Raw genomic sequence first — 27,738 nt, 5'->3', positions numbered from 1 at the left:
TGGAAAACTTAGCTCAGGTTGCAATGGATTCTCCACCACTGGGAATTTTACACCTGCCGTGCATACTGCTGTTGCAGCACAAAAATGCAGGTACTCTCAGAGGGTATGTCTACACTACCCTCCTATTTCGAAATAGGAGGGTAATGTAGGCATACCGCAATTGCAAATGAAGCCCGGGATTTGAATTTCCCAGGCTTCATTTGCATAAGCGGGGCGCCGCCATTTTTAAATCCCCGCTGGTTCGAACCCCGTGCCGCGCGGCTACACACGGCAGGAACTAGGTAGTTCGAACTAGGCTTCGTAGTTTGAACTACCATTACTCCTCGTGGAATGAGTTCGAACTAGCGGGGTAGTGTAGACATACCCAGAGATATTAAACACCCCCAAAGAGCACAGGAAGCAGAGCAGGCTCAAATATGGTGATTTGATGTGGCTCTACAATTCCCTAGTAGAAAGCATGTAATTGACTTAAATTAATCCTGCAACTCTTCCGAATACTGAAGCAAAGCAACTGACCAGGGTGCTACACATAGGCACCTTGCCACAAAAACTCCAACCTGGCCACCAGAAACTCAATGAAATCAAGCCCAGCAATTCAGATGGGCCAAAGCACCCAGCAGGCAGCATGTCATGAGAGAGTGTTAAAGTCTGGAGTCTATGATGGGGATGTAAATGATGGGATACAATTTGATCAATTCTCTCAGAGTGAGCACAGAAACTGGGCCCTGCTTCTTCAAGTAGGCCCTGTGGGAATAACCCTTTGCCTACATGGAATGTTACTGACTTCAAGAAGGATCTACTTGCAGAATGGCCTCACTCTTGGTTGGCATCATGACTGATTGTGAAGGAATCTCCTAAGCTAATAGCAAGCACCTCCTCTGCTTGATCTTAAGAAGCAGGATCTTTAAGTGGTAGCAATAGGAGATTTCTGTCCCCTCTGGATTAGGCCTAGAAAAGGGTTAGACTACCTACTTCCTGTGATAATCTCGTTTTGAAAACAGCTGAACCATTTTGGCTGAAGTTTTAAAAAATATGCAAGCTGAGGTAGACACTCAGCACAGAAAAGGTTGCCTTGAATGGTTACAGTTTTTAAAATTTGGCCAAGCTATAAGCAAGTGAAATCATTCTTATACTGGAAAGCGTTGGATAACCTTAGTAACAAGGGTTCTATCAACCCTGCCTATAACAAAGGCATAACATTTATTATGGTTTTCTTGTCATTATTGGCTATGTGCAAGGTTATGTCCTTAATAAAAAGAATGGGCAATTTAAATTACACATACCACAAGAATCTTATCTTCCAAGTCTTCTTTTAGAGAACACATGATGGAAGAAAATTAGTTTTCTAATTAAGTGGTGACTTTGTAGGAAATTAGTTCAATTTTCTTGTACATCCAGCTACATTCTGAGAATCCTAGAGGGAAATAGCTTATGCTGATGATACCAACAAACATTCACAATAGCTCTGTTAAAGATTCTTTTGGCGAATGTGGTTCAGAAGCAAAATATTCAACAAAGCAAAATGGCTTTTCTTTATACAGCACTCAGGATTTCTGTGGCAATGTTAGGAGACAAATAATATAAATGACCCCACCTTTTATAGGCCAACAAAATACCACACGTGCTGAACTAACTACCCATAGTAAAATTAAGATGTCTGCGTGTTAATAATCAGATCATAAATCCCAAACAAAACAAACTACACTTCTAGCACATATGAGCACAGACAGCATTGGTTCAGAGACAAACCACGTCTTCCTAATTTTTCTTCCCTTTTTTAACAAGCCCCACAATTCAACTGGCCTCTTTCGAATCCAGCCATAGTCAATCACATTTGGCATTGTGTGTAATGAGTAAGAGATACCTGCAGTAACTCTTTTTTTAGAGAAAGAGTTTTATCCCCCTCCCCAGCCAAACACCTTTCACACTACTGTATACATTTTCTCTTTCATTTCCATCCTTTAGGGGTAGTTTAATAAACTCAATTATTATATTTCAGTATCATTTCATTTACATAAAACTGAACTGAAAAAAGGAGCTTTTCAATGGTGGAATAATGTTTTCAGTAATAGAGAAAGATGAACCAATTTGGATAAATAAAGAACCTACCCAAATTTTGGCCTAAAAGTCAAACTGAACTTGACATGACTTTTGTTTAATTAAAAAAATAAATCAGGATAACCTTTTCATTGATTACTTTTCTTTTTCAAGTAATTCAAACAGAAGAGGAAATGCTGTTCTCATATTATTTCTGACAAAGAAGAAGCAGGAAGTACAAGACATCTCACCATAATGCTTACTCCCATAAGATTTCCAACCCAATTTTTGTGAAGCAGGAAATTCAGGTCACTTTGATAAAGTTCAGATACACACTTTAATTTCTGTGTAATTGTTCCTATCAGAATGAGCTTTTGTATCTTGGAGCTTCACTTATCATCTGACAATTTGGGCACACAAAAACCTTTAAGATATTTTATTTCAAAATGCTAATCTAATGCCACAATAAGATTGCCAGGAAGGGAAATGCTTTGTGTGCTTGTGATACAGAAATGTTACATCATAGATATTGAAACAGCAGCTGCTAAATGCTCTTTTCCACATCTTCGTCCCCTTAGTTCAGCATCGTTTATTGATTATTTGTGATAGATGAAAGAATGAACAGAATTTTAAATCAACAGGTTCAAATAACTTGCCTCCAAAAGTTTGAATTAAATTGGCTGAGGAAGTTGTGAACTGTCAATGTTGATTTTCAATAACTCTTACAGCACCGTAGAAGTTCCAGAAGACAGGAACAAAGCTACTGTTGTGTCAACATTTAAAAGGATAAACAGGGTGACCCACTAATTGTAGGCCTGCCACTTTGACTTCAATCCCAGGCAACAGAGAAGCTGATACGAGGGATGTTAAATTTAGATTAATTGTCTAATCGAATAGTTGATGCAATTTGCATCAACTCTTTGATTAGTCGATAAGGGCACCTCCACCTTTGAAGTGTATCAACAATCCCAGGGCTTTTGCTACACTTCAAAGGTGAAAGCACTTTGGGGTGCATGGGGCCAGCAGGGGACTCAAGCAGGCCCCTGCTGGACCCATGATCCCCACAGTGTGTCAAACTGGCAGTGCTGCATGGAACCGGGGGTCAGCTGGCTTTATTTGGCATTGCCACTTTGAAACTCTGTGGGGAGCCCAGCATCAGGCTTCAGGTGGCATTTCAAAGCGAGAGCACCGCATAGAACCCAGCTGATTCCAGGCTCCATGCGGCACTGCTGCTTTGAAGCACCTGCACCACCAACTTACTCTCTTTGCTGCCTCTTTCTGATAGAGGCAGCAAGGGCGGATGGGAAGCAACTAGTCAACTAGTCATTCACATCCCTAGCTGATACAAGGCTTGATTAATAAAGAATCAAAAGAGGGTGATGTAATTAATACCATGAACATGAGCTTAGAGAAAATAGTTGCTGTCAAAATAACTGTCTTTTATTGATGTTTTACAAGTTGTATTGAAAAAGATAAAAGTGTCTCTTTATAGATTTCTGTGGGGGGTTGATTTGGCACTGACAACATTTTGATTAAAGATCTAATATGTTAAACTATTAACTGGGCATATATGAAAGGATTAAAAGTTGGTTAAATGATCTCAAAATGTAACTCCAAAGAGAATATTATCTCTAAGTGGGTAGATTTCTAGTTGGGGCCCAAAGGGACTGGTTCTTGGAGTCACATTGAACATTTTTATCAGTGACTTGGAAGAACACAGAATCATTGCTGATAAAGTTTTTAGGCAACACGAAAATTGGGAGAATAGCATGTAATGAAGAGAACAGGCCACTGAGACAAAGGAATATGGATTTCTTGATAAACTTGGCACAATCAGTCAGCGTGAGTTTTAATGGAGAAGGTTAAGGAGTGTCTTGACTGAAGTCTATAACTACCTACATTTGGAACAAATATTTGATAATGGGATCTTCAGTCTATCAAACAATGGCATTACATCATCCGATGGCTGGAAGTTAAAGCGAGACAAACAGACATTGGAAATTTCTAACAGTGATGCTAATTAACCATGGGGACACCACAAGTTGTGGTGGATTCTCCATCACTGACAATTTTAAAATCAAGACTGAATGTTTTATTAAAATATAGTCTCTAGAAATTATTTTGGGAAAATTCTATGGCCTGTGTTACACAGGTCAGACTAGATGATCACAATGTTTCCTTCTCACCTTAGAATCTACGAATCTATTAATCAAAAAGAAAACAATGAAGGACAGGACAATAAAGAAAAGCGGCAATACACTCAGAAACATATTCATTGAGACTTATGTAAACTACCAAAAAATAGAGCTTAAACTAGTTGTTGGTTTATCAATTTGTTTACCTGTAGAATCACATTTTAAAATAATGATATTGAAGGGAAGAACCACAGTAAAGAAAGTTCTGATGCAGGGGATGAGGAGTGGACAGGTTTTTTTTTTACATTGTTGTTACTTGGGCTATATATTCCACCCTTTGTTAACCACTTGAAGGACACATGGAACATAATAGACCAGATCCTCAGGTGGTGTGAACTGGTTTACATCAGCTGAGGATTTGGCCTAGTAATTTTCCATCTTCCATCATATTGTGTTGCTATTTTAGGTGATTTTAATTAGGTTGAAAAAAGTGGTATTCTCTTAGATGCAAAATTGAAATTAACAACAGTGTGGATACTTTTTTAGTTTGTTTCAGAGAGAAAATAGGTTGTTTGGGGTTTATTAATAAGCCTAGGACCTTAGTCTCAAGTGGAAGGTAATCTACAGAATATTAAAATTCATAATTCACAATAGAAACTTCTACCCAGAACATCACTGTCAGTAAATATCTTTAAACAAACTTTACCTTGCACTATGTAGGGTGTGTTCTCTTCTTTGACAGGGGAACACACGGGACGAGGGGCAGGTGCTGGTGGCCGGTTTATAATCAAGGACCTGCGTTCCTTTCTTTTTTCCACATCAGAAGCCAATATCATATCATACACGCTCTCATCTTCATCGGCAAAAGTGTATGGATCTTCCTCCTCTTCCTCCTCCTCTTCCTCAGATTTATCTTCTGCTCCACCATATGCTTCCAGATGACCAGAAGTCTCGTCTTTTTTGTTTCTCTCTTCTACCCATTTCCCTGCTGCAACAAAGATAAGTTGTTTTCAGTCTTTAGACTCCAAAAAGCTGCATTCTACTAACAATATTTTTATTTGGATTCTTAAATCCATGTTTAGGTGTCTAAATAAAAGTGGCCTGATTTCCCACCATTCCTATTAAAGTCCATATAGATGGCTTTTAGGGGAAGGACTAAATTTTCATGGCTTTTTCATAGTTTTAGTGAATTTTTTTGAGACTGGGAGCAAAGAGTTAAGTATGCAAATAAATGGCCATATTTTTAATGGATCACCCAGAAGCTTCCACTGAATATAAAAGATTTCTTAACCTTAATAATAAAGCAACATAAATGGCAGCTGTGAGATTCTCAGCACTTTTGAAAATCGCATCACTTATGTGCCAAAATACAATCTTAATTGCCTAACTCTTTACATAACTGTAGTAGAAGCTTTTTGCTTTTGTCTCCCACATGTTTTCTATAAATGTCTGGTCTCTTTTCAGGTGCCTCCTGATGGCCTCGAGGCAGCCCTGCATGCAGTCCCTCAACTCAGCTTCCCTCTAGGATCCCCAGCAAATCGATGCAATCATGTCTTCAAGTCCATGCACACTTATTAACAAAACAGCACTGAAATCCCACAGTTTGCCACCCCAGAGCAAGTGTCTTTGCCACATTTCCATCCTACTGCCAGGACAGCCTCCTCAACCCTTCCTTTTCAGGGCTGTGTCCAGACTCAGGGGTTTTTTTTGAAAAAAGTAGCCTTTTTTCGAAAAAACTTCACCTGCGTCTAGACTGCCGCCGCGTTCTTTCGAAATTAAATCGAAAGAACGTGGCTTTTCTTTCGACGGCGGTAAACCTAATTCCACGAGGAAGAATGCCTTTTTTTGAAAGTGCTCTTTCGAAAAAAGGTGTTCTTGAAAGCAAACAGGGCTTTTTAGAAAGAGAACATCCAGACTCACTTGCTGCTTTCTTTCGAAAAAGCAGCTTGCTTTTTCGAAAGTTCCGCGTGCAGTCTAGACGCTCTCTTTCGAAAGAGGCTTGCAGTCTAGACATAGCACAGGTGTAATCCTTCTCCTCCCACTGGGGGCTCTCACAGCCTTTCTGCTGGGAACATCTCTCACTCCTCATGGCCTCACTCCCCACTATGCCTCAGGATCCAGCTCTCCAGCAAGGAGACATCAGTGGATAATCCCCTTCACTGCTTCCCCTTCCTTCATCCCTCTCTGGCAGTGGCTCCATACAGCAGGCATTGTCCCCTTTTGCTGCAGCGGCCTTCAATCCTCCTCAGCCCTGGCTCTCTGGGTTGAGGCCCTCTGACTGCTCTCCTAGGCTATGTCTACACTGCACAGTTTCTTCGCAATAAGCTCTTCCAGAATAGTTATTCTGAAATAGCTTATTTCAAAATAGAACATCTACACTGCGGGGAAGCCTCAAAATTAGTCTGCGGCAGGATTCCCTAATGCAGAAGTGGAGTCCCTAGATTTAGAGTCCCAGGAGGAATAACTTAGAATGGCCCTGGTGAGGGGCTATTTCAAAATAGCAGAAGTGGAGCGTCTATACGCGCCTTATTTTAAAAAAACGGAATTGCCGTGTAGACGCTCACATAGTTAGTTTGGAATAACAGCCATTATTCCAAAATAACTTTGCAGTGTAGATACACCCCTACTTTCAGCCTTTTCCTAGTAACCAGCATCTGTCTCTGTCAGCTCTTATCTTCGGGTCTGCTCTGGCTCTCCTGGGGCTTGGGCTTCGGCACTGTTTCACTGAAGCGTAACCATTCGAGTTTGGACCGAAGCCTGGGATTTAGAACCCTGCGAGATGCCAGAGCCTGAACGTGTATCTTGCAATGGAACATTGCTGCAGCTCACCTGCTACAAGCTGGAGTCAGCTGGAACAGGACAGCTGCAGGTTTTTTACTGCGATGTAGCCATGCGCTTATAGTCCCCAGGTGCTGCCCTGACCTCTTCACCATGCACCAGGACTAGAACAGGAGGGCCAAGCCCACTTTTCTTTAATGGAACAACTATCCTGAAACACCAACGGGTTTTGTGAGATGGAACAAGATGTGCTGAAGTACTAGGGATGTAAAATCCCATTTAATTGGCTAACCAGTTAAACATATTGTTTAACCAGTTAGCCAATTAAAGAGGTGTGAATGGGGGAGGGAGGACACCTCCCACCTCCCACTGGCCCGGGACACTGGAGCAGCCTCTACCTAAGGCAGGCCAGGGTGTCCTGCAAGCAGGGCATGCTCCAGTGCCCTGATCAGAGAAGCCCCTGCCTGCAGCGTACCCGGGCCCACCAAGGACAGAAGCTGCCTCCAGTGGGCTTCCTGTGGAGCTAGAGCAGCCCCCTACCTGTGACAGGCAGGGAGCTGCTCCAGCCCCACTGGTTAACTAGATAAACCTTCACATCCCTATCAAGTACTATACTATAAACCATGAAAGGTCCCCAGATGTAATTTTACAGCTCGTGACATACAGTTATAGTGTACATCATCTTTTGTAATTCATGCTAATGCCTTTAAAAATAACGGATTCTTGAGCCTCTGCTTTCAACTTCCCTATTTCCTGCATAATGTGTTTTCTGGCTGTGCATAGTTGCATTCACTTTTAGTTTTTACTTTCTATTTAAAAAAAACATAGGCTGAATTAATAATATCCCAGATTTCATTTTTTAGATAGCAATATATTTGAAGCTGGTGCAGAGAATGTGATATTGAAAACAGCAGCTGGGAAGACATTTCTTTTTTAAACCAATGGTTTTAAAAACACTCAGACAGATGTCACAAACATGCTTCGCACAATTTATTAATGAGTGATTCTGATGCCACTGAGATGCTGCATGTATGCATTTATCTATTACTGGCTACCTACCATTCCCAAACAAACAGAATATCTCCTAGTTGGTTTTAGTAGTGAATTGGGGTTCTCTTCATGTTGCAGTGGTCTCCTTTGTTCATGTAAACAGGCTGTATAATTATCACTACTGTGTACCCTGGGTTTCTTATCTATAAAATAGACTGTCACTGATGGATAAAAAATCTGTAACATTCTATGCAAAACATGAGAAGTAGACAGTTTCCATGCTATTATAAATGTTATGTTTTTGTGTCAATGGGCATTTTCATTCTCAGAACTCCAACAGGGGGCACTCTTGTGCCATCGTCAAAAAAATAAAAATAAAATAAAATAAAAACACCAAACAACCCTTTCTCTGAAAAAGGGCAGAGCAGTAGATTGCCTTTTATCTATTCCTGAGCAATCGCTGCAGTAAATGGCTGACTAAAAATGTGTAGCGATGACTCATTACAGTTTCTCTTTGAAAAGAAACTATCATCCTAATTTAAAGAAGATCCAGATATGTTATTTTCCTTTTCCCCTTCCCCACAAAGCTGTAATGATGAAACCAAAGCTAATACTTCATGAAAACACAGCACGTTTTAAATTAAGGCTTTATATAGGGATTGTTTCAGAGGAACTTCACATTATCATTGAGTTCTTAACTGTCTGCGCTCTCTATGTCCATATCTACCTACCTGATCCAGTCCATATTTAGGTTTTATTGGCAGAGATGGAAGCATTACAAATGTATGGTGTAGCTACACATGGGTTATGCAGGTTAATCCAAACTTGCACCAAGAAAATATTTATTCCAACCCTACCCATCTCACTTATGTAGCTAGTATAAATGGGAGGTATTTCAAGAGAAGTATGGGGCACTTGGGATTTATGGTGGCAGTGGACCACTTCATGGTAAGCAGATGTCCTTATCTTTTGTCATCTTTACCTTTTAGTATATGCATATAAACTTGTAGCATTCTGTATGAAACCAGCTTTTTTTTTCACATTATGGGACTGCAGAAAATCCTACTGAAGCAGAACAAAGCAAAAACATATCCTGGAGAGCAGTAAGTTACAAAACACATAGCCATGCAGATACAGCGAAAGCTTTGTTATCTGGCACTCTGTTCACCAGAAAATGTTGTTAACCAGCATTGCCCCCAGTCAAATACTGGCGCATCTTCAGATGTGTGTGCCTAACTCCTGCCTGTCCAGCCAGTTGTTTCAGGACTTCTGACAGCCGGCAATACTGGCTGATGTCATTAGAAGGTGCCTCTTTTCTGCTCAGCCTGCCTTGAGATGTAGGGAGTCAGATCTGCAGGTAGGTGGCAGGGGGAGAGCAATAGGCGTTGTAATTCAACATATTCAATTAACTGGCAATCCCCCATTCTCCAGGATTACAGCTTTCACTATACCATGAAGATGGAGATAGATTAATTAGAAAAGACTATACCGTAGAGTGAGATGGGGAGCAATGTTCCCTCTAATCTCTTCTGTCCATGTGTGGAATAGATTTTTATGTGCCCTGAGGCATGTGTGAATGTGCACCAGGAGAAACACAAAACCTAGCTGTAGGCACGCTGCTAATTGTAAAGGAGGTAGGATCTAGGAAGAGGATTAGAGATGAGAAGTAACCTAGTCAATGGAAAGGAGCTAGGACAAATTTAAAATGTTTGCCAACATCAGTGCACTACATATAGTCAGTAAATGTACAGTAATTTCTCATTTAACACTATAGATATGTTTCAGAAAATGATTGTGTTAAGTGAAAACGTGTTATGCGGGGTCAGTTTTCCCATTGAAAATAATGGAAAAGGTGTGGGTTGCGTTTCAAGCGGTGGTGTCTGTTGGGACCGGGACATAAGGTTGGGGGAGAAAAGGGTCTGGGTTACAGCAGGGAGGGGAGGAGTTTGGCTCTGGGGAAAGGAAGGGGAGGAGAGGAGAGGGGAGGGGGATTGGGTTAGGAGTATGCCCCTCTGACAAGTCTGCCGGGACCTGCACTGCGTACAGCGAGGGGGGGTCACCGGGAATGGTGCAGCAAGAGATAAACCCTCCGCCACTTTGCAGGGAGGCGGGGGAAGCCCTGCGCAACTGCTGGTGATGGGACGGCTGGAGAAATCATGTTATTTCTGAGACGGTCGTGCATTTCAAAAAACGTTCCCTAAAAAAAAATCACGCTATTACAAAAACGTGTTAAGTGGGCACGTGTTAAATGAGGAATTACTGTATTACAATTACACAATAACAAAATCCTGAAGTCCATACTCAGAAAAATAAAAAAGTTACTTACTCTATGGTGATTGTGGTTTTTCTAGACAGTGGGTTAAACTTTTTTTCATTTGCAGAATCCTAAAATATCTCAAATGGAGATGCAGGTCTCTTTGGAAAAATTAGACATGGTCTTAGGTCCCCCGTGGTCCATGAACCATAGCTTGAAAACCACTATTCTAGATGGTGACTGTGGATCCCATTCAAGGTGCACACAAGACCCATGTATATGAGACTGGATTCTTTTTGCTAACAGTGTCTACCAGGGTCATGAACACAGCCTGTATCTCCTTATGCTCCTGTTTGATGCCATAAAGGGTGGAGCAACCAGGATTCTCCCACATTTCCTTTTCAGTATGAAGCCCATGTTTGTTGAAGCCTCTGAATGTGGGACTATACAGCAGGTACTGGGTTCCACATCTACTAAAACACCCAGAAGAACCACAGTTACTGTAACGTAACCATTCTACAAGTAGCCTGGGCATATTCCCACCTGAGGCTCCAGGCATTCGCACTATGAGCTACCAGAACCTTCTGGAAAGCAGTATCCCCTGAATCCACTTGTCCTCCCATTCCCCAATATTGGAGTATTCAAGGGTATAAAAAGGAAAGGGGCTAACCACCAAGGCTATATCTAGACTGGCATGATTTTCTGCAAATGCTTTTAATGGAAAAGTTTTCCGTTAAAAGCATTTGTGGAAAAAAGCGTCTAGATTGGCACGGACACTTAATGCAAAAGCACTTTTTGCGGAAAAGCGTCCGTGCCAATCTAGACGTGCTTTTCTGCAAAAAAGCCCCGATCGCCATTTTCGCGATCAGGGCTTTTTTGCGCAAAACAAATCTGAGCTGTCTACACTGGCCCTTTTGCGCAAAAGCTTTGCGCAAAAGGACTTTTGCCCGCACCGGAGCAGCATAGTATTTCCGCAAGAAACACTGATTTCAGACAGTAGGAAGTCAGTGTTCTTGCGGAAATTCAAGTGGCCAGTGTAGACAGCTGGCAAGTTTTTCTGCAAAAGCAGCTGCTTTTGTGGAAAAACTTGCCAGTCTAGACACAGCCCAACGGTGCGGTTCTTGTCTAACCACCAATGATGTATCAAGCTCAGATTACAGCCTCCTCAATGCTTTCCTTGTCCTTTTTTTTTTTTAGGCAAAATTTGTTTGTTGTTATGTCATAGCACCTCCAGCAGCAGTTTGTTGCTTTGTCTTTTGAAAAGAGATGCCCATTTGGCACAGGCTTGGTCTGAAGCCACAGGAGTCATCTTACACACCCCTACTAACATGGGGGGGGGGCTTCTCAGGCCCGTGTGACTACATTGGCACTGAATAAAGTCTAGCATCTGCTTTGAAGAATGTTTCACAGGAATGGTTGTGGCTGCCTCTCCTACCCCTGCTCACAGGAGAGGCATATCAGGCTGAACACCGTTGAATCCCTGGATTTGTTCAGATCAGAGTAGGAGACCTTGCTATACACCAAAAGGGGTCACCTGGTCATTGGATCCAGCTTCCAAAAAGTCTTGATCTGAAAACTGGATCTGGACCTGGGAACCAAATATGGATCCAGAACTGCAAAACCTAAATCCAGATCCAGCAGCCAAGCATGGATACAGATGCCACAAAACCCTGAGTAGATCTACAACAGGGAATAGATCTGTAGCTACCAAAATTTAAAAAAAGAAAAGCTGCATATGGATCTATGACTTGTATTATTTTGTTCTGCAACTGGTATAAATACAGGTTAAATTCTTTCCCAGATCGTATTCTTGTCTAAGGTCCTCATCCAAAGTCTGTCTACTATGCCTGGGCTTTGCATCTTCTACAGATCACCAGAATGTTTGTATGCACTTTGTTTATATTCAAGAAAGCAAGTTTCAAGTTTTGCACATTCAGAGAACTTTGTCACTATTTATATAGGGCCGAAACTTATCTACAAATTCCCCAAACCCATGGGGAGATGGTGCTGTCACAAGAAAAATCAGTTTGTCATGGTCCAAAGGTTGCTCATGTCATGATAGACTAATGATATCCTGCAATACCTGAACAAACCTTATGGAATTAAGACAAGGTTTATTGAATTAAGTTAAACCTTACTGAGTTAGAGTTAAGACTTTTGTGACACATTGTATTAAAATGTAATTGCATGTGTATTATTGTGGTATTGTAGGTACCTTCTCTCGTTGGGAAAGCAGGATGCTAGTGTACTTCCCAGGAGGACCAATAGAAAAAAGAGACTTTTTGGAAGAACCTAGTTTCATACAGCTCAGAGCCTTCTTCTTGATCCAGACAAAACACAACTCCACAGAGGGCCTCAATCTTTAGGGCAGAGCTGGAAAGACTGGACTATGGAGATCATAGAGTCCTGGGTGTTTGTTTTGAGCTGAAGCTATGATGAAGATCACAAGGAATCCTGTAGGTCTGGGGAAGGATGGCGGTTGAAGGAATAATCCTACCAGAATCCATGTTAGGAGTGAGAACGACAGTAAGTTTATTCATGTGTGTAGGTTATTTTATGGTTTTTAATATGCTTTCTCTGTACTGTTTTTTACCTTAAGAATAAAGCAGACTTACACAGGAAAGGCCTCTTAACCATTTCCAAAGAGAAAGTCAGCCGATGCCTTTGGGCAACCCGTTAGTGCTGGGAAATGTGCTGTGAAGGCAGGGAACTGTGCAGTCTAGAAATAGCCCACTCAGAAAGGAGAGAGATGGGGGTCTCGATCCCGAAAACAACAGCTGGGGAGCTTTAAGCCTGAGAGTGGGTGCTGAATCACTGAGGGAGGACAAAGGCCATGTCCGCAGCATGCCTTCATGCTGTCTTCATCACAGCATGCAATTTGACAGATTCTGCAGCTACATATGTTGTTTTCAGAAAAAAAACCCCAACCTTTCAATTAAAACTTATCTTGGGGGAGAGAGAAGATCGATCTATTCACTCTTGACTTGGTGTCCAGATCTAATGCTTGTTCTGGCCATTTTGGTATCCTTATTTACCTAGAATTCATGAGTCCTCTTTCCTTGGGGTTGTTCTGCTTGTTAACTCCCACAAGCAGGAATATGCAGACACCACTCGAAGAGGAAATGAAGGTTATGTACCTGTAACCAGAGTTCTACATGTATGTTCTACATGCAGGAGCCTCTGCATGTTCACACTCCCTGCCCATCTTCCTTGCTTCTTTGGAGTCTCAGGGCAAGAATTCCCAAAGTAATGGAAGGAGCTGAGTGGTGGTTGGGGGTCAATTCCCACTTTTACACCCTCAGAACCTTCCAGGAATGGTGGAAAAGGAAGGGACGAGGAGCCCCACAAATGCTGCTTGTCAGAACGTTCCAGAAGTTTGTGATGCAGGCAGAGCTGCTGACAGGTGGGGGCAAACAAAGCAGCTGCCCCAGGACTGGCAACTTAAAAGGGTTGGGGGCTCCAGGACACCATCACTGAGGTCTGGGTGGCATTGAGGGCTGGGTGGTGGAGGCTAGTCCCCAGGCCTATTCCTTCTGCCTGAGGCCCTGCCCCTTCTGGGGGCTTTGGAGCTGAACCTCCAACTCCCACTAACTTGCCTAGGGCCCAGTGAATCTACCAGTCCTGGATGTAGGCATCTTGACCCCACAAATAGGAATATGCAGCGGCTCCCTCAAAGAAGTATGCTTTATTTTATTTTTTCTTTGAGCATGTGCCAGTGTAAATCTCACTGTATGCAATTGGCAAGTCATATCTACTTCTGTACAGTGGGTACCTAGGCTCTGGAATTAAGGGTGATGCCGTATTCCCTGGCTTGAAATGGTTTCTATCCTATATAGGGGTATGTCTACACTACCCTCCTAGTTCGAACTAGCGGGGTAATGTAGGCATACCACACTTGCAAATGAAGCCCGGGATTTGAATTTCCCGGGCTTCATTTGCATAAGCGGGGAGCCGCCATTTTTAAAACCCAGCTGGTTCAAACCCCGTGCAGCACGGCTACACGGGGCTCGAACTAGGTAGTTCGAACTAGGCTTCCTATTCCGAACTACCGGTACACCTCGTTCCACATTGCTTTGTTCCACAAGGTGTATCGGTAGTTCGGAATAGGAAGCCTAGTTTGAACTACCTAGTTCGAGCCCCGTGTAGCCGCGCTGCACGGGGTTCGAACCAGCGGGGTTTTAAAAATGGCGGCTCCCCGCTTATGCAAATGAAGCCCGGGAAATTCAAATCCCGGGCTTCATTTGCAAATGCGGTATGCCTACATTACCCCGCTAGTTCGAACTAGCGGGGTAGTGTAGACATACCCTAGGAGTTTACAGTTTGGTACAATGGCTCTCAGCATCCCCACCCTGCAATTTGTTTTAGCAACCCCTGAGTGGATATGAGGAATATCACCTGTGCTAATCAAATAAATATAGAACTGCTCTTCAGAACTTGGCTTCTATCCTGGCTCCATGTCAACTGCATAATGTTTAAAGGTGAGTGTGTTTGTTTATGTAGCTGACTTATTAATCTACAGGATGGCCAAAAAACTTGCTGAGATCCTGAGCAAGGCAGGGGGATGCCTGACCCCACACTCCCGAAACGGGTGGAGGCTTGGGTGGAAAGGGCGGGGCTGGGTGCTGCTAGTCCTCAGCACTGCCCAGATGGCATCACTCTGTCCCCCTTCTCACTTCTGGGCCCTTTTCAATTGCAAGGACCTGAGCAGTTGACCCTTTTGCCTCCCAACCCCCGTTAGTGGGCCTGCAGGTCTCTGAGACGGGCACATTTCTGACAAATGCTGACTTGGTCACTAGAGCTCTGGCAAAGTGAATCTTGATGTTCACATGTGAGACACAACAGCCAGCTAGTAACAAGTACAAATGCATTGAGTAATCCACATGGAGAACCTCCATGGAGGGGTCATGTTGCCTTTCAATACACATAAAAACAGGGAGAGTGTTGGAAGGTCTTACTCTTCTTTAAATAGTAAAATAGAGCTCTGGAAATGTCCAGAATGAGACTGGCAAATCCTCAGTTAAGGCTTGCAATTCACGAGGAATTCCCTAAACTTGAGAGGCCCTTCTCAATAATGCCACATTGTCTGTAGATCTAGCCACATCCATTGCCAGGGACATATTTGCCATCAATTGTCTACCTCTTCAAATGTCTTTAAATTCCTCTCAAGCCTTGTGAGGCAGCTTGTTGTTAAATGGCATTGCTCAGTCCCAAGTGCGTCATATTTTTTTAAGGAAAGCTTGGTAATTAGCCACCTCTCACCGGTGTGATGTACAGATAGCAGATTCAATGATTTGGGATCTTTATGAATATTTCTGGCCACATGGAATTTTTCTTGGATGACTGAGACCGCTAGAGGTTGGGATTAAGATGAGAATAAAAATACTTTAACCTGGAAGTAGGCACCTGGTATCTTTCCTGATCTATTTTGTTGTTAGTTATACAGTGGCTAGCAGTTGCCATAAAGTTCGTGGTAGGTCTAGCAATCCCACATTTATGGGGAAGGTGAAGATAGGAAAATGAACAGTTTGTAAAAATGTTCAGATATACTGAAGTCTGGATCCCCAGTGTCTCTGCGATCCATATCAGGAGCTGATGGAATGCTTTGAAATAACTCAGCACTGGTATCAACGCTGAGGTGGCTACCTTGCTGATTGATAATGAGGAGAGATCTTGGAGGGACAATGCCAACTGGATTTGTGCCTATGGGTCCCACTCCCACTGGTCCTCGGCTGTCTACTGTCTCGCCAGTGGCTGCTATGGAAGTCTTAGCCCAGATCTTCTGGGTCCAATGCCACTCTCATGGATTGTTGTAAGAGACTGGGTTTGAGTTTTGTTTCTCATGATTTTGGGGCTCAAGCAGTGAAAGGCAAATCAGAATGTGGAATTAAGCCTGTCAGAAAAGGCATCTGCTGTGCTCATCTTTAAGTGGAATTAGTCCATTACTTGTTGGGCACAGTCGGAAGCCTATAGGTTGTGAACCCGCTAAGTTAAGGTTCTTTTACATGGTAGTCTATTATGATGTGCATGAGTGTATGGGGGTGTGTATGCATGTGTTTTCGTTTTCAGACCGAAGGTGTTAGGTTGAAGAATTTACATCCAGCCAAGGGCAAATCAGTCCAAGATATAAGAGACTGAAGGTTGTTCTGACATTTTTCAGAAGTTTAAATGAAGACATAGAACGAGAGTTATCATCAGGCTGGACACCACTAGATTCTGTCTCGCTGCCATGGGTGGTAAAACAAAAATAAGAGATGGTCATGGGCATCCTATCCTTTCTGTCCTCATATGGAAGCATGAGGCAGCATAGGGTTATGCACAGCTCCAATGGATACTGCTAGAAAAAGAATCTGCTCTTTTGTGTATTGGAAGCATTCACAAAAGCATTCACAGCAGGACCTAAACTGACTCATACGCAAAAAAGAGCCAGAGATGACAGTCAGAGTTCTCATAGTTTCATCATCTATTAAAGATAAACATCTGTGCAGCAAATTCAGAATGGACTTATCTGGATACTTACAGATAGTGCCTGTAAAGGATAACCTGTTTTTTGTTATTAGCTCAGCATCTATATTTGGCATTTAAGGATGTGCTCTTTCCCATTTTTTTCCAATAGAAAAACTATTATCACCCTTCTAGAAGTGCCACTGCATCATCTTTTTAAAATCTTTCCATAGGGGGAATGCAAACTACCAAATTTTAGATTTTTGTTCCATGAGTCAGGTTTTGAAAAAATCCCGGTGACAATGCCAGTCAGCGTATTATGGTCATGATGTCAACCAATCACAAACAGGAATATCAAGATCATGGTCCAATCTACAATTCAACAGATGACGACATTTATACTACATACTGGCTAAAATGTATGCTTAATACAATATTTGGGTATTTTGCCCTATTACAGTGAATAAGGTAAATTGCATTAATTTTACCTGTGGCATTGCAAGCTGCAATCAGTATGCTCTTTAATACTTTTAAAAGGAAACAATTTTAAATGTCATTCAATTAACATTTTCAGTATTGTGTCTAAAACCTTTCTTTTAATCCTATGCACCAGGTATCATTTTATGTTTCTCTGAGATGAGTGGAAGGAAGAAATCTCTGTCTGGAACCAATGCTTCACAGTCTACCACCACTACACTATCTGTAGTACGTGGTGACTTCAGCATTGACTCAGAAAAGCAATGAAGCACTTTTTTGTGTTCTTGAATTGGGGCCTTAATGTCTAGCGAAATACCATTAGCAACATTCATATGTAATCTCTACAGCACCATTTAACAAGTACTATATATGTATGGTGAACACTACCTTTTTGCCAATACTATACCTTGTGATAAGCAATAAAGATCATTTTGTTTTATAGTGATAGGTGCTTCTCGAGGAGGTAGGGGTGGTTTGTCCGAGAACAAGGAGTCTCTTCCATCTGCTTCAGGATCATCATCAGGTATGCTCGCGTATAAATTGTCATTGCTGTCATCAAAGGGGTATGAACTTTCCTCTAAATTATTATCTTCATCTTCCTTTTCTTCCATTCCCATGTCTTCTTCGGCTTCCTCTTTCTCTTCTTCCTCCTCCTCCTCCTCCTTCTTCCCTGACCCCTCTGAAGCTTTCTGTCTGTCTCTGCACTGGTCTCCTGGACTCTGTTTGTCTGTTAATGCTAAAGAATGCATTGTTTCATTAAAATTTGCCATCTGGAAGAATTGTGTGTTTCACAGATTTCTATAGAAGTAACAGCACTGCTAATAATTTTTTTATGAACAAAATAAAATATTTACTAAATGAACAGTGGAAGCTTTCATTATATCTTGTTACCTCAGTATTCAACATATTCATGTATACAATAACATTAAGGTTTTTCAGAGTTATTGGTGGAGTGAAATCACATGCATTACCCTTTTGCTACAGTCCATATTGCCTGATTTTCTATGCAGAATAGCACACAAGAGTTAGTAAAATATTCTGGAACTCATGTACCTTTAACACTTATTTTTAATATACTGTAGTTTGGCTGCTTATTATTTAAAATTCTTTAAAATGAAATAAATATTTCCCTGGGGGGATGTGATTTGTACTGAGCTTTATGGCTTTAGTGGCCCTTGGAATAAAAAAAATATATAGTGGAGAAATACAGAACAGTAAATTTTCTGCATCGTGTACAGCATAAGGATCTAGCTGAAATAACAAGGGAGAAGCAATGTAACTTATTCCTTCCATAACCTTTTTAAAATTGTATATATTCTTTGGCTATCTAATAAACATTACAAAGACCTTCCATTATTTCCAATACTAGAAACATTTAACTTGAATATGTTTCAGTTCTGCCAGCCCTCTCAATGTTTCACTTTTAACTCACAATTTATGTTAATATTTTAAGAAAGCCGTTTCACGTAGCGTGTGGTTGAGATAAAACTTTTCCAATAATTCTTTCTTTCTTTTTTCCATTTCTGGTATTTTTTTTTAAAAAAGGTAGAACCTCCCTTCAGAAATACTACTGTGCACTGCCTCATGCATGGCAGAAAGATAAATGCATCTAAATGTAACAGTTATACCTCTGCATCATTATTTTTTCTCTTTGCAAAAAAAGCCAAATTCTGTTCCCCTGATTCAGTGAATGGGGTTGGGGACTGTAGTACATAAGTGTGAAAGGAAGCTTTATACCTCCACAAGGGTGCGTCTACACAGCAGCGTTATTTTGGAATAATGGCTGTTATTCTGAAATAACAGTGGGAGCATCTACTCAGCAATTCCATTATTTCAAAATAAATTCAAAATAATGGATGACTTATTCTGATTTCTGTAAACCTCATTCCACGAGGAATAACGCCAAACTAGCTATTTCAAAATAGCTCTTCCCCAGGGTCATTTAAAGTAATTTCTTCCCAGTGCATCCTGGGGCTCTAAATCGAGGTAGCGCATCCACATTAGGGGAGCCTGCCTTGGACTAATTTTGAGGCTTCCCTGTAGCGTAGGCACGTTATTTCAAAATAAGCGATTTCAGGAATTATTATTTCTAAATAAGTTATTTAAAAATAATTTCCTAGTGTAGACATGTCCTAATAGTGCTAGCAAAATGTCTAGCTCTTGAAATCCAGTTATGGCTTCATACTGTCTAGGTTTGTTGGAGGAAGAGGCTCATCATTTAGCTTGTAAGGAGCCGCAAGCTAATATAGGAGGTGAGACAACTGGGAAGATATCAAGTATTCAGCAAAATGCAAAAAGAATATAGGCTGGCCTTTCTTACACTTTTATCATGGATCTGTGGAATAAGTGTCATTGCTAAATGCAAGAGACCCTGCAGCTCCTGCAGAACTCCCTTAGGCTGCTTTGCACATTTCAGCTAACACTACTGAAACATTGAGGGCGAGGCCAACATTTTTACAGATATGAAAAGAGGAAGGTGAAAAGAGCTTCCCAAATGGCCTTCCATGCAAAATCTTAACTGTAAGTGTCGTCACTGCCCTTCTGTACCACAAATATAGGTGGGTGGGCGGAGAGAAATGGGACTGCCATTCTCCACATCAGCCTGTGGATCTCAGTGACCACTAAGGGAAAGGCATGTTGCAATCCTTGGAAGAGTGTAACAAAAGGTACATTCCCCCATAGACCAGTGTGGCACTATTTAGCCCTTAGTTCACACAGCTAAACACGAAAATGTCAGGAAATCCAGAAGTTAAAGTTGAGCATTTAACCATCACTTTGTCCTCATGGAGGTATATGCAATCCCCTGCAGACTAGTCTCTAAATATCACAATTTCTCAGTCAGCACAACACAGTTTTAAGGCCACAATACTTGAAACCTTTCAGACAATATGACTTACAAGAGGTGACATGAGGGTCTGAGCTCAGCATGGCCACATAAATTCCATCTTCCTCCTCTTCCTCCTCCTGCTCCTGTTGGCCATCTTCACTATTGATTGCATTAATCTGGAAAAAAGATCAGGCAGAGCACATCTTTTGGTGATATTATCCATAAGCACATCCGTGCAATGTGAAAAGAAGAGCTACTTTCCTGGGGGGGGGAGGAGTGTGTGTGTGGGGGGGGGGGGGGGGGGGACAGCCAAATCCTTTTCTTTCAGTTCTGTGTAAAATGCCCTCCTTTCATATTTTTCAGTTGTTTGTCCTCAGTACTAATGCCTACTGATAAATTCCTTACATTCTTTTAAAGAAGAAAAAAGGGTAATGCTAGTGATACATGAATCTAATTGTGTTTACTTCACGTGTGTGTGTGTGTGTGTGTGAGAGAGAGAGAGAGAGAGAGAGAGAGAGAATCAGTTTCCAGTTGGGAAGATATATATCATGGTGGGTGGATGGATGGGTGGACAGTAATAGTAACAGATGAGAAGAGGTTCTGTGAGACACTGTGGAGTATCCCAGAATGGTCAAGGCACGATAATCTTTGCAAGGCTCATTGAAAATAGTTGAAGCGAGGAGGAGTCCTGTGGCACCTTATAGACTAACTGAAGTGTAGGAGCATAAGCTTTCGTGGTCAAAGACCCACTTCATCAGATGCATGTCATACATGACATGCATCTGATGAAGTGGGTCTTTGACCACGAAAGCTTATGCTCCTACACTTCAGTTAGTCTATAAGGTGCCACAGGACTCCTCGTCACTTTTGCAGATCCAGACTAACATGGCTACCCCTCTGATACTTGAAAATAGTAGGCCATCTGTGAGCATACTGTATGTGCACAGGAGAGTAGAGGAGTGGTCACACAACTGCAGATCTGTTAACTGGGTCTGCCTTACTATAAAAGCAGAGCTGAGTGCTTATTTTATACTGCTTCTGACGAAAACATTAAAATTCTTGATTTTGCAGTGTTCAAATTAAACTCAGATGGAGGAGTCTTAGGCCCAGGGTTTGTACAGTTGATTCTCTCTAGTCCAGCACACTCTTGTCTGGCAACATCTGTGGTCCGGCATGATTTTAGTTAGCTGGATGTCCACTTATCGTGGGTATGGTTAAGTTTCCCGCAGACCCACAAAGTTTGTTTACAGACACCAGTCCTGGATCTCAGTGTTCTGTGCTGTTATTTAGCTCTAATTTACCCCTGAAAGGCCTCTAAGGGTACGTCTAAACTACATGGCTCCGTCGACGGAGCCATGTAGATTTGTTGTTTTGGCAAAGTCAAATGAAGCCGCGATTTAAATGATTGCGGCTTCATTTAAATTTACATGGCTGCTGCACTGAGCCGACAAACAGCTGATCAGCTGTTTGTCCACTCAGCGCGCTAGTCTGGACACTCCCCTGCCGACATCAAAGCCCTTTGTCGGCAGCCCCAGTAAACCTCATCCCACGAGGAATAACAGGGCTGCCGACAAAGGGCTTTGATGTTGGCAGGGGAGCGTCCAGACTAGCACGCTGAGCGGACAAACAGCTGATCAGCTGTTTGTCGGCTCAGTGCGGCAGCCATGTAAATTTAAATAAAGCCGAGATCATTTAAATCGCAGCTTCATTTGACTTTGCCTGTGTATCTAATCTACATGCCTCTGACGACAGAGGCATGTAGTCTAGACACAGCCTAAGAGCCCAGTTAGCAGTGGAAGTATTGGTAATGCTGCTAGACAATATTGACCTTCTGTGGTTTAGCAAAGTCTCTGGTTTGACATGGATCAGATCCCAAAGTTGCCGAACTAGAGAGGTTCAACTTGTAGTAATACTGTCCATAGCCTTTTCACTGTATTTGTATAAGCAGGAGTATACACTAGCTAACTTCTGCCAATCTCTGACCAGCCAAAGCAGGATAGGATTACTCTCAGTTTTGGTTGTCCTAAAGAGAAGAAACTTGTATTCTATGGGGTGATTTTTTCAATAAGATGTGTACAGAAATATGTGCCTCCATTGTACACATCCAAATGTATGAGCAGGACTCTTTAGAGGTGTCTGAGGCTCACATTTTCAGGACCTTGAACTCCCTAGGACCTGTATTACTAGCATGTGTCAAAAGGGCACAACAGAGTTCTCAAGTCATTGATTAGAGACTTGAATCACGAAAAGGAATATTAATCCCCTGCATGTGGTTTCTGCCTACAGAACAAAGTCCCTTCCAACTTGAAAGCAGGAATTTAACAGTGTGCTCCATAAATCCTGCAATTTGCAAGGAATCGCTGTCAGCAGATTTGCAGTCGTCAGATAGTTTTTGACTGAAGAGCTGTCCTTAGGTCACTCTGCTTAACTTCCTGAGGATTATGGGAGTGTCAGAGTGAAGCCAGGGTGTGAACTTTGTCAATGAGCAGATCAAGAGGCACTTCTCTGGTCCCTGATTTATCACCTCTGACAGATCTTTGGAGTAAAGGGAAAAAGGGGAAACACATGATGGAAATTGTGGGTTTCTGTGGGGGGAACTGAGAGTGCATCTTTTTTGCTGCAGCTGGGTATGGCAATCTCAAAAATATCAGATCCATGACTTTTTCACTACTTATTCCAAACTGTAAACAATTTTAAGAATTTGCCTAGTTCCAGAGATACTTCATCTGTCCACAAAAACAAAGCATTGGTCCTGTATTCTATATCCATCTATGTCTACATTTAGCAGTTGGAGTGCCCTATATTCTCGCAGAACTTCTCCATTGTTTAATTGATTCCCCCTAGTTTGAGGGGAAATTACTGCACTCATCTTGGACAAAACATGTATACAGAAGCTCTGAAATGAGATTTTTCAGAGTACAAAATAGGTATAATCTGTGTTATTATGCACGATTTATGTGAACAGTAGCAATATGCTGCAAAAATGGGCCTCTGAGAAGTTCCTTAGCCCACTGACCCTATGATGAGAAGTGTGAAGGCATGACTTTGAGACATGAGTCCTGAGGATCTGTGCAATAGGGTGGAGTTCTAAAAACACTGAGTTTTCCCTCTCTGATCTTGCTGGCCTGCAAAAGGTAATTTACCCTCGGCTTGGCACTCAGTAAGTGCACGTGAATACATCATTAACAGAGAGAGCCCAAAGCGAAGGCAGGCATGGAACTGCCAGTTTTTCTAACTGGTCTGGGAGATGGAAGAAGCAACGATCAATTCCTGTTACTTATGCATTCTGGGTTACTTTTTGATGAAGAAAATCCCATGAAACAGAAAAAGCCTTAAACGGAAGATGCGAATAATTAGACTTTTCTATATTTTCAAGAAATCCAATTTCCCTTCAGATATGGGCTATGGCCATGACAGAAGTCACAGGAGCTCTTTTGACTCATGTAATCAAGGTATTGTCTAAGTAAACAGGGTATGTCTACACTACAAAGTTAATTTGAACTAAGAGACATTAGTTCGAATTAACTTTGATAGGCGCTACACTAACTTAATTCAAACTAGCGGAGCGCTTAATTCGAACTAACGCCTAGTTCGAATTAGCTAGTTCGAATTAAGGGCTGTGTAGCCACTTAATTCGAACTAGTGGGAGGCTAGCCCTCCCCAGCTTTCCCTGGTGGTCACTCTGGGCACCACCAGGGAAACTCGTCTGCCCCCTTCCTGGCCCCGGAGCCCTTAAAGGGGCACGGGCTGGATACGGTGCCCGTGCCAGGTGCAAGCCTGCCAGCACCCAGCCAGCAGACCCTGCACCTGGCACAGCTCGAGCCAGCTACCCGATGCCACCCAGCCCTCCGCCTCTTCCTGGGACCAGACTGGCGGCTCCCGGGAGCCTGCCCGGGTCCGCAAGAGGCGGGCGCCCACCTGGTCTAGTGCGGAGATCGTGGACCTCATCCACGACCTCCACACTAGGCACAGGAAAGTGGCCATCTAGGGCACGATAGCTGCCAGCCTGGCGACCCAGGAGCAGGTGTGCATGAAAATCAAGGGGGTCCACTGAGACCCCCGACCCTGAGCCCTGAGCTTAGAATGGCCATACTGGGTCAGACTAAAGGTCCATCTAGCCCAGTAGCCTGTCTGTCAACAGTGGCCAACACTATGGACCCTGGAGGGGATGGACCGAAGACAATGACCAAGCCATTTGTCTCGTGCCATCCATCTCCAGCCTTCCACAAACAGAGGCCAGGGACACCATTTCTACCCCCTGGCTAATAGCACTGCATGGACCCAACCTCCATGACTTTATCTCACTTCTCTTTAAACTCTGTTCTAGTTCTAGCCTTCACAGCCTCCTGCAGCAAGGAGTTCCACAGGTTGACTATTTGTTTTGTGAAGAACTTTCTGTTATTAGTTTGAAGCCTGCTACCCATTCATTTCATTTGGTGTCCTCTAGTCCTTCTATTATGGGAACTAATGAAGAACATTTCTTTATGCACCCTCTCCACACCACTCATGCTTTTATAGACCTCTATCTTATCCCCCCTCAGTCTCCTCTTTTCTAAGCTGAGAAGTCCCAGTCTCTTTAGCCTCTCTTCATATGGGACCTGTTCCAAACCCCTGATCATGTTAGTTGCCCTCCCCTCTCCCACCCTCTCTCTTCCCCTCTCCCACCTCCTTTTCCCAGTCTCCCCCAGCTTTGTTCAATAAAGAGAGTTTCTATTTTTGAACACACGTGTCCTTTATTTATACATCAGGAAGGGGGGCTAGGGAGGGGTAAGTGGAAGGAGGTGAGGGAGGAATGGGGTACGAGCCCCCGATGGGGAGGACTGGGGTGGCTCTGCGGGCTTCTCGGGGTGGAAGCTCTCCTGAAGCCCCTTGATTGACCCCCCCCCCCCGGATGGCAGCCTGTGGCAAGTGCAGCTGGGCTGATGGCCAAGTGCTGTGATGTGCCGAGTGTGGGCACTCAGGGCACTCCAAGCCAGGACTGCTTTGCAAGCGGGGCACCCCTGAGAACTGTCTGTCCGGGGTGGGGGTCGGGTCCCTTTAAGTGCAGCCCTCGGCTAGCCTGAGACAGCATCTCCACACTCTAAGTCCTAATCTGATGCCCTGCCAGCACTCCTTCCGGCCATCCTTAACTTCAGTTCAGGGTCCACTCAGTGTGGACATGCTAGTTCGAATTAGCAAAATGCTAATTTGAACTAATTTTTTAGTCTAGATGCACTAGTTCGAATTAGCTTAGTTTGAATTAACTAATTCGAACTAAGTGAGTTCGAATTAATGCTGTAGTGTAGACATACCCACACATATTTACTTTTTTCATTCCTTGGGATTTTAGGGAGGGGGAGTAACTGATCTGACTCCTTGACACAATGCTGCTTTTCAGGAAAAGTTTATGAGCTTCCTATAATTGGGAGACACAAGAAAGCTGAACAAGCTGAGAAAGATTTTACTTAGATATGTTTTTGCTAGAAAATTCCCTTTATAATCCTTGGATGAAGTCCCACTGCAGTCAATGACGGAACTGATCTGACTCCTTGACTTCAATGGGGCCAGGATTTCACTCCATAACTTTAAAGTCTTTGCGGCTGTCCTGAGGTAATGGCTTGGCAGTTCTAAAGAGATGTAAGGCTTTAGGTTCAAAACAGGATAGAATCCTCCAATTACATTGGGGAATACAAATATGGAGCTTATTCAGCTCATCTGAGTGTTTCTGCTTGGTGCTAATGCTAAGACAGAAAGCTCTGTGCTCTTTCTTATTTCCTTTCTTTGTCAGAGAGGTATCACTCTGTAGAGATGGAGGGGCCTTTTACCGTGGAATAGAGTTGAAATACAATGTTAGCCCTTCTGGGACACACTTTAGGACTTTTTGTGAGTCTTTATCCTTTTCCCCATTTCAACTTAAATTTTTGTTTTGTTGGCAATGAGTCTGGCAATTAGAGGGAAAGAACTTCTTTGAGTGTCAACAGAAGGGCTTCCTCAAAAGGCCTGTGAAGCTTTGTAGATTCTCAGGCAAAGTCTGCTCACCTGTGCCCTCACCCTATGGTAGCTGGAAAGTCTTAGCTCAAGATGCAGCAGGCAAGTTAGAACAGAAAGGCCCCTAAGACATTAGACCAGGGCTACTCAACTTTAGAAGCCCTGGGGGCCACAATGATTCTCACAGCACATGCCGAGATCTGCAACTTATGTGTGGTTGCATATACATGCAAATATATATGCAAATAGCTTCTTTCACACAATGCCCTGGTGCTCACATCACCTCCTCCCTGGGGTCTAGAAATGCTGACAGCTTGTACCCATCTGTTCCAGCCAGCCCATCCACTTCCATCTTTCAATGCTATCCCGCATCGGAGATACCTTGCCATTGTGGAGCATGTTCCCAGTGGAGGCCATGTTCAAAGGACCCCACCCATGTACCGCATGCTGAGACCTGTGTAAATCCAAACCACAGGTTGCAAACAAATGTGTTGAGTAGCCCTGCACTAGAAACAAATGTGGTTTCCTTTTTTAAGCCCTCAGTTTGCAAGGTTGATTATTCTAGTGATGGACTTGGAAATGTTGTCTTTCCTTTGTTTTTACCTCATCAGTCCTCCAACTTTCCCTATGTGTCTATTGCTCAGGTTAGAGAACTTACTAATTCCTCATGTGACCTCTGCCACCTGTCATTCTGATGCAGATGGAAACTCTTTTAACTGGGATTCTCTGGTCCGGCAACATCCATCGTCTGGCACAGATGTTCTAGGACCAGAGAGTCCCAATGGAGGGCCAGTGGCAAGGATCCCTGCGGGGCCACGAGGGCAATGGCTTGCCTGCAGCAAGCCCACCATCAGTGTGTGGCAGAAGTTCTGTCCAGTGGGGTTAGGAGACATGTGCATGGCTGCCCGGAGCAGCTGGTAGGGCAGGGATCTGTGCTGTGTGGCTGCCCAGGCCCGGTGGGTCCTGGATCTCCAGCATGGCGCGCATGGCTGCCCTGTGTATCCTGGAGCCACAGTGCAGCGTGGTGGGACCCCAAGCCTTAGCATGGCTGCCTGGCAGGTCCCAGAGTCAGGGCAGCAATGGATGTCCAGTGGGGTTGGCAGGGCAGTGGGGCCAGCAGGAAGTGAGGAACTGGCCGGGAGGCCAGTGGGTCAGGCAGGGGGTCCAGCAGCAGAGGGTCCAGAAATGACCTCCCTTGGTCTGGCAAAATCCCCCATCCAGGACTGGCCAGGTCCAGAGGGTGCCGGACCTCTGTACCACAAATCTAGTAGTGGGCCTAGTGTGCTACAGGACTGAGATCTGGACACATTTGGCGAAGAAGATAAGTCTCCCCATCTGGTGAGTTTCAGAGGGCAAATCTGGGATAGTAATGTTATTGAAATAACATTAGAGTATCTCTAAAATAAATATTATGCCTTATTCTCTCACTTATCAGAGGCAACTCATTGGCATTCTCTCCCTTTTTATATTGGAGAGAAGAATAAAGTCCATTTGGACTCCCAGAAGCAGAAAACATAGTTCTAGTCTCACGATTGCTCTCTTAATGAAGCAGAATCAGGTCTGTTTTCTGACATGGTGATTATGCTTCCATTTCTACTAAGGTTAAATGCCCTGTTTTTAATATTATATCATGGGGTACTCTATATGGTATTATATGATGGGCTTTCTGTTAGTTACCTGCTCTAACTGCCTAGCTGAGCTTATGTAAAGGTAGTCACGAAAATATTAAAAATCACATTGAAAAATTGAAATTGCAAAGTTGTTTTGATTTTGCAGGGTTTGAAAAAGATTTTTTCCTTCATTAATTTTATTTTTTAATCAAAATTGTAATC

The 27,738-nt window shown here is 43.0% G+C and overlaps 1 protein-coding gene across 4 annotated transcripts in view; it reads right to left on the bottom strand.

Moving 5' to 3' along the window:
* The window catches only part of BANK1 (B cell scaffold protein with ankyrin repeats 1), a 425,960-nt gene that overhangs the window by 135,116 nt on the left and 263,106 nt on the right, over nt 1–27,738 (bottom strand). For all 4 annotated transcript variants that reach the window (XR_012904054.1, XM_075929668.1, XM_075929667.1 and 1 more), the window contains exons 9-11: nt 20,010–20,115; nt 17,519–17,848; nt 4,879–5,160 (exon numbers count right to left, since the gene is read on the bottom strand). Coding sequence is in view for 3 of the 4 variants with exons in the window: in XM_075929668.1 (XP_075785783.1) it covers nt 4,879–5,160; nt 17,519–17,848; nt 20,010–20,115 (718 nt within the window). In the remaining variant the exon portion in view is untranslated. The remainder of the gene's footprint in view (nt 1–4,878; nt 5,161–17,518; nt 17,849–20,009; nt 20,116–27,738) is intronic.

Source organism: Pelodiscus sinensis, chromosome 5 (assembly GCF_049634645.1).
Source record: "Pelodiscus sinensis isolate JC-2024 chromosome 5, ASM4963464v1, whole genome shotgun sequence".
Taxonomy (NCBI): Eukaryota; Metazoa; Chordata; order Testudines; family Trionychidae; genus Pelodiscus; species Pelodiscus sinensis.
This window is presented reverse-complemented; position numbering and strand designations above follow the sequence as displayed.